The 8,095-nt window shown below is 36.8% G+C and overlaps 1 protein-coding gene across 7 annotated transcripts in view; it reads left to right on the top strand.

The window, feature by feature from the left end:
* The window catches only part of ROBO2 (roundabout guidance receptor 2), a 455,306-nt gene that overhangs the window by 372,640 nt on the left and 74,571 nt on the right, over positions 1-8,095 (top strand). For all 7 annotated transcript variants that reach the window (XM_031556595.1, XM_031556582.1, XM_031556578.1 and 4 more), the window contains one exon: positions 2,409-2,640. In XM_031556595.1, coding sequence (XP_031412455.1) covers positions 2,409-2,640 — 232 coding nt within the window. The remainder of the gene's footprint in view (positions 1-2,408; positions 2,641-8,095) is intronic.

Raw genomic sequence — 8,095 nt, 5'->3', positions numbered from 1 at the left:
AAACAAAAGGAAAATCCACCTTGCTCAGTAAGTGAAGTGACCCCTGAGCAGCTTCCCAAAAATCTGACCATAGGAAAAGGGCCTCTTGTTTAGACTAACTGCAGGTGGGAATTAGGGACAGCTTAGTATCCTCCTTGATATTGAATACAACTAGGTGTTTATAGAAAGCATTAAAATGCATAGTATTTTCATTTTCATTCGCAAGTATCCTTCCATCAACAGAATCAATCAATAATCTGAAATCCTAGCAGATCATTTGGCTCTGTTGTAATCAAACTTTCAACTGAAAGCACCTGTGTAAATGGCATGATCTCCAAGTTAAGCCGGTTTACTGCAACCATAAATGACATCCTTATTCTACTACCACACTGTTTTCATATTGCTTATGTTGTGTAGTTGTCATGTTTTCTCATAAAAAAAATTAATAGCTAGGGAAAAGAGAGGTGTATGAATAATTTGAATATTATATGTAAACTGATATGAAAGTGTGATGGACTGAAAATTATTCAGTGAAATCCAAGTGTACAGTTTTTTGTGAGTTAGTAGGTGTGTTTCTCTTTGTATGATGTCATAGAAAACCCTTTTTATATCATTTCTTGGCAACAAACAGTCACCGTTCAGTTTAGTTCTAAATTTTCAGATCTTCCCCACTGCACTGAAGTCAGTAGAGCTTAAAAGGATCTGCAGCAAAGACAAAATTGAAAGTTCTAAAATAGTTATGATGCCTTTCAGCATAATTTCTAATACAAAAGCTGGGCAAGAACCAAATTTAATTATTAAACATCATAGCCTCATATTGTAAGGTAGGTTGAGAAAGTATATGAAGTTGCTGTTCTTATTGAATTTTGTAGTAAACATGAGATTCACAAAGTCTTTATGTCCGTAAAACATTTAATTAATGAAAGTCAAACATGGATGAAAACAATTTACTCTGATTTACAGACTCCCTTCATCTGGAAACAGCTGCTTAATGTTCTTCTTAAAAACACAGCTTGATTCTTTCGGTATTAACAAGCTATTATTGTGAGTTATATCCCTCTTTCAGTGCATAAATTCACTTAAAGTGAATGTAGAGAAGTTTATAAAATGCGAGCTTAATGTTGTTATAACATATGTCGCAAGATTTTTAACAGTGACAGTTTTGATGAAAGACATTTCTGCTTTGCTCTCACAAATAAAGCTTTCTTCTTGCATGCCCTGCTTTTTAATGTCTTAAGAATCTGCATCCCTTCTGAATGACTCGATAAACTATAACAAGATTATAGCAAAAGTGTAATAGACTCTGGTTTGTGTTTTCAGCTTGAAGTTCATTTCTTCTGAAGATAAATCAAACAAATGTATCTTTAATTCTGAAGTACCTTTGAGTTAGCAGAATGTCAAGAACAGAAAGGAAACCCTGTTTGTTGAATCTTGGATATAACACAGAAATTTATCAAACTGCTAGTCATATAGTCTTGTTATTTAGTTGCATTTTCTTTGGGTATTTGAGAACTGCAGAAGCAGCTAGACTTGGTTTGATTTTACCTGATGGATAAAACCTGATGGTTGTTTTGTTTGTGTTTACATGCAAACATCATAATAACTCGAATCATTATTTCAAATTGTTTTTGTTTTGTCTTGTTTTTCAAGAGAAAAAATGAATGCAACATCTCCCAGATAGAACACACTTTAGGTTTTTCCTTCAAATAAAAATTAATAAATAAAAATAAAAAGAGTTGTTAAACTTCTGTGTCTGCCTAGCAACAGTTAGAATATAAAACAAAAATAACATTCCATCTCCATCTGATGGATTGAGTACATCACAACCCCCAGGATGTAAAGAGACTGTTTAGACTATGAACGCAAGAAACAGCACATGTTCTTGGATGTTGTTTTCTCTGCATCTGTCTTATGTTTATTTTACTTTCCCGAGCATCTCATGAAAAGATGAACTGTAAGCCAAGTAATGGACTAACTGAAAGCATATAGGGCTTCTTCAAAGACTTGTCTTCTTCTGAAAAGAATTTGTTTTTCTTTTCTTCTCATACTTCAGCACATCAGTAGCCAAGTTGTCTATAAGTGCAGTAAGCATTATGTCAACGTTCTCTTTTTTTTTATTTGTTGCAGGGGTGAGAGCTTTTTTTATGACTTAAGATGGTATTTGCCGTGATATATATATAACTGCAGAAAGTAAAATAGAAATGTTCTATAACAAGTAATGTGAGAAGAATGTTCCTTTAGAGACAATTAATAATGGTACAATGGTACAAGAAGGCATTTAGATTTTTAAATTTCAGCAGCATAAATGGTTGTTAATTTTTTTCTTTTTCACAAGGACAAGAGTATTGTAGGCAAAAGTTTCGCTTTCTTTTCAAAATGTTTTGTTACTTTAATGTGTTCACTGACATATTACTTAATGCCATTTCTAGGTTGACCGCCAATCGCAGTTTATTCAGGGCTACCGGGTAATGTACCGCCAAACATCTGGCCTACCGTCTCCAGCTGTATGGCAGAATTTGGAGGTCAAAGTCCCAACAGAGCGCAGTGCTGTTCTAGTCAACTTGAAAAAAGGAGTCACTTATGAAATTAAAGTTCGCCCGTACTTCAATGAATTTCAAGGAATGGACAGTGAATCAAAGTCTGCTCGTACCACAGAGGAAGGTTAGTAAAATAGTCAAATATCATTTTTGGTTATTTTATGCATGCCTTCATTCAGCTTCACGTGATTTCTGTTTGTTAAATATAAGGCCATCATTAGAATTCAACATCATAATCAGTTTTCTGCTATAAGTATTCCCGGAGAAAGCATTTGGCCAGTTCTGTATTCTTTTGACTTCCACCTGCTCTTTATGTGCAAGTGGCTTTGAGTCTTCTAACAAGTGTACGCAGCAGACATTCTTTTACAAACAGTGTTGATGCAAAAAAAAAACTTCAATTGGCACTTTGAAAATAAAATTCAGTTTGAAAGGCACACCACTCCATTGGTTCTGCCAGCAAAGTTCATGAAACTGTCCTATTTAGTTGTTTGCAGTTTTCTTAAGTACCGTTTACATGTAAGTGAAACACAGTGTGCAGACATAGCGAACATTTTACCTCACTGAAATGCAGAAGCATTTGTCCCTATGGCATGTAGTACAATATACTTACGCATTTGATGACCATTTTTATAAAATTTAAAGAGTTTGAGGTGAGATATGTAATTTTTATCCTTTTCTCTTGGTGTGCAAAAATCTATCTATCTGGAATAACCTCTGCCTGGAGAACCTGAGCAGTCATCATCAATTTTCCTCTATAAAAGAAAAGTGATCACAAAAGTGAGGATTCATCTTCTCACTTTGTATCACTGATTTCTTTCAAAACATAGGAAAGAAATACCAGTGATGTTTCTAAATGCTCATGTGGTTTTCATGGGTTTTGAGTGCACTCTTTCAGTCCTACTGAAGATGCGTCTTAATCACTTACAGTAGTCTCCTGAGGTTTAGTTTACTACTGATTGTCAACCGCTTTTTACATTTCAGAAGGACTCGCTTTTTCTCTTTGTTATAATTATTGACCAGCAAGTAAGCAGTCCTGAGGGTAACTTAGTTTCTGCCTCTCTTGAGGCAAATGAGGAAATTCAGCGTCCTGCAACATGTAGGAAGGCATTCCTTAAGTAACATTTAGCATTTGCTACTTTCTGTTTCCAGTTTCTTTGTTCAGACCATAAAGCCTAAAAAAATCAGTTAAGACTAGCTTTGCAGTAGTCTAAACCAAGCTTTAAAAGTAATAAATTTTTAAAAAGCTACTAAAAAAAGATTTCCATTTCTATAAAATAAATGAGAAATTAAATTTTCTTTCTTAAACCTCATCTCTCCATACTGCCAGTCAGGTAACATTGTACTTTAAAGGCCACTTTCTTTGTGTGCAATTTTCCACATTGGAAAGATTTTTAGAACTTTTCTTGTGGGTAGTTATGTATAGCTAACAAACGAGGATCTGCTTTGTAGATGCGTAACTTCAAGTAGTCTGTTTACAAGTATCTCTTTCAAAAAAGCAACTATTTCTATCACAAGTCAAGTGACAGCCCCTTTATAAAATTCTTCCTTTTGTTTGGGTGATAAAATGATGCACTTCCATGAGAAAGTTAAGAAATTTGCTAAATGCTGTTCCAGAGATATTTTCCTTTAACTCCTCATATTAACTTTGTAATCATATTGGTGTTCATGTATTTCAAAAATAGCACTAACTTAATGTTTAATAACTGTGGTTTGCTCCTCATCCAATAAAGAGAAATGGCAGTCTATTTCAAGGTGTCACACTTTCTATGTAGCCTGTGATTTCATTTCAAAAATGATCTTTTTTAGACTTGACTTTTTTAAAATGTCAGTTGTACTATTTTTAGAAAGTAATTTGGAAGAGTGATATGCATGTTTGAAGGTTTTTGCAAGATGAACAACCCAGGTAAAGGAAAGTACAATCAGGAGGCAGTGGCAGCTTTCTGCTGGACTGAATTTTACATGCAATGTTACTTCTGAGTCCTAGCTCCAAAAATCAATTTTGCTACAGTTAGACTTTTCCTCTGGATCAGGCATTTGTCACAGTTCAGTATCCATTCATCTCCTACCTCTTTGGCCTTGTGAAGGTAATAAATGGAATTCTGTTTGGCTGCCTCTGGAAGAGATGAGCAGCGATTTGGGTTCTTTCATATCTGTAAGAAGAAGCTGAGCACTGGAATAATTGACCTGTCAAGAAGCAGGCAAGGTGTTCTCCACAAGGCAGCAGCAAGGGAAATGAGAAAACAGGTTTAAAAATGTTATTTTTCAATGTAGTCTATTTAATAACTGCAGCAGTGTCAGACAAGTGCCTTAATTTATATCACAGTGCCAGCTTACAAAGTGATATTATCATAGGAGGAGGAAGCAGAACTGTTATATACGTATGTGTGTCTACACACATAAGAGCTAAATAGAACATTTTGTTTGTTAATTTTCACTTCTTTTTTCACCTCTGCTATGAAGACAGATGATAATCCTTTCAGGTACATACAATATTTTAAATCTCTTCTGGAATAACTTTATGGAGTAGTATTTGTTCTGCATATTGTTTGTCAGTACAAAAATATGACAGTTGGTAGTGGAGGTCTCCTAAGTTTTATCGGTTGCTGTCTTGCAACAGCAATCAATTCTTGCTTGCCTTACCGCAGCTCTTAAAGTGATACTTTCAGCTACATTCATCAGTTGTGATTTAATTTTGCTTAAAGCTTACCATATATCCTTCAAAACCAAAAAGAGTCCACACACAGAATATTAACTAGAATATTCCTGCAGTTTAAATACAAATGCAAATCATTACATTGCTTTTTTTTTTTCAATGATAGAGAAAGGTATTCATTTTATATATTCTTTAGCATTTACGTCTCTCTTCTCCCTTCCCCCCATGTTCCCCAGTACTTACACATAAAACATGATATCATCACCCGAATGTCCTAATGATGAAAGTATATACATTTCAGCATAATGTTCCATTTTACTTATAAAAAAAAAATACAGTGTTGTTTTGCCATTTTTATTATTGTTGTTTGTTATTATTATTTAGTATTGTTAATATTGTACACACAGTTATTCTTGGTTTTGTTGTTACACAATATCTTTAAGGTTTTTAAAACTCTTTTTTTTCTTTTTTTCTCTGTGGTTCATTTGCCATAAAATACACAATGCAGCCTTATTGTTCAACAAGGTGTAGCCCAAGGTCACCTTTTCGTGCTTTACTTGGTTAAGAGTCAAACTATCCATAATATAGCTCTATTTTTCCCCTCTACAACTGTTTCTACCTAGCACTATTTGCTTTGCTGCTGAACCTCTATCTGAAAATGTAGTTCCCAAAATGTGGAGGACTCACAGGAGTCATACACTGGGCAACTGATGTCATCTATGTGGACTTGTGCAAGGCCTTTGACATGATCCCACGCCACATCCTTATCTCTAAATTGGAGAGATATGGATTTGAAGGGTGGATAAAGAATTGGCTGGATGGTCATAGCCATAAGGTTATTGTCAATGACTTTACATCCACGTGAAGGCTGGTCACAAGCAGCATCAGCCAGGGATCTATCTTGGGACTGGTGCTCTTTATCAATGATGTACTGTAAGATAGAGTGTACAATCAGGAAGTTTGCTGATCACACTAAGCTGAGGGATGCAGTCAATACAATAGAAAGAAGGAATGCTATTCGGAGGGGCCTGGACAGACTTGAAAAGTGGGTCCACTAGAACCAAATGAAATTCAATTAGGCCAAGTGTAAGGTCTTGCATTTGAGTTGAGGCAATTCCAGATACAAGTACAGACTGGAAGAAGAACTCCTTGAGAGCTTCTGAAAAGGACTTGGGGGTCCTGATGGAAGAAAAGCTGGATGTGAGCCACCAATATGCTCTTGCAACCTGGAAAGCCATTGGTGTCCTGAGCTACAACAAAAGAGGGGCTGCTAGTAGGGAGAGGAGAGGATTGTCCCCCTCTATTTTTCCCTTATGAGGCCCCAACTGAAGTATTGTGTCCAGACCTGGGGCCCCCAGCACAAGAAGGATGCAGAGCTGTTGGAATGGTCCAGAGGAGGGCCATGAAGATGACCAGAGGGCTGGAACACCTCTCCAGTTGAGCTTGTTTAGAAAAGAACACTGCGGGTGACCTAATTGCAGGCTTTCGGTACCTAAAGGGAGCCTACAAACAGGAGGGGAATCAACTCTTCGAAAGGGTAGATAACAGCAGGACAAGGGGAGATGGTTTTGAAGTTGAGGGAGGGAAAATTTAGGTTGAATGTCAGGAGAAAAATCTTTACTATGAGGGAGATGAGGTCCTGGAACAGGCTGCCCAGAGATGTTGTGGTTGCCCCATCCCTAGTGGTGTTCAAGGTGTTCAAGGTGTTCAAGGCTCTGGGGAGACCTCGCTGTGATCTTCCAATACTTGCAAGGAGATTACAAGCAGGAGGGGAACTGACTTTTTACGCAGGTAGATAGTGATAGGACAAAGAGGAATGGATTTAAACTGAAAGAGGATAGTTTTAGGTTAGATTTTAGGAAGAAAGTTTTTACTCAGAGAGTGGTGAGACTCTGGCACAGGCTTCCCAGAGAAGTTGTGGATGCCTCATCTCTGAAGACGCTCATGGCCAACCTTGATGGGCAGCCTAATCTAGTGGTTGGCAACCCTGCCAATGGCAGGGGACTTGGAACCAGCTGGTCTGTAAGATCCCTTCCATCCCAAGCCATTCTATGATTCTATGATACGTGTGTTATGTTTTTATATATATTTTTTCTTATGGAATCTTGTATGGTCCCTCCTCCCTACTTCTGATGCCACGGTTTTAAGTTGTTTAATTCATACAATTGGCTACTCCAGATCTTCATGATTACCAGGGTAAGGTTTGAGCTCAGCTTCCTGAGCTTTTGCCGGGTCAAGTCCTGAGAACAATCTGAATAGACAGTCTCAAAAAGGCTACTGGAAAAAAATAAGTAAATCTGTAGTGACTTGGAAAGGCTCATATTCCTGATATCTGTGGCTGTGTCTGCTTGCATTAAGCCTAACAGATATAAATACAAAGGTACCAGCTACTTTGCCTGAGAGGTATGGTCCATGCAGTTGGGAAAGATATGACTAGAGTTCTAGTGACATTGGAACATAGCAGTTAGAGTTCTCTCTGAGCAGGAATGCTCTTGATGATCAGACTGCAGTCAGGGAGCCAGAAAACCAGAGGGTAGATATATTTGAAGCTGAGTTGGAGGAGAGTTTTTTTGGTTCTGATTTAATCTCCTGTTATTCTTCAACATTTCATTTAAGATATTTTAATCTCATATTAAAAGTGAAAAATACATATTTTTTTTTAATTTTGGAAGAAAATTTCAGTAGAGTTATTAAAAAAAAGTCACCCTGGAACAGGATCTGCTGGGAGCTGAAAAATTGTCCTGAGAAGTTATCATTATACACTTGTTATATTAGTCCACACTTCCCTAGACTCTATTATGTTTTTTTTGTTGTTGTTGTTGTTTGTTTTTTTCCCAAAGACTGAGTAGATGGACTGGGAAAGATAGACTAGATGGATCATAGGATCAATCTGGTGTAGCTGATATTAGATTTCTTTCCCTCCCGC

This window comes from Meleagris gallopavo, chromosome 1, assembly GCF_000146605.3.
Source record: "Meleagris gallopavo isolate NT-WF06-2002-E0010 breed Aviagen turkey brand Nicholas breeding stock chromosome 1, Turkey_5.1, whole genome shotgun sequence".
Classification (NCBI taxonomy): domain Eukaryota; kingdom Metazoa; phylum Chordata; class Aves; order Galliformes; family Phasianidae; genus Meleagris; species Meleagris gallopavo.
Note: the sequence above shows the minus strand (reverse complement) of the source record. Positions and strands in the feature narration are given on the sequence as shown.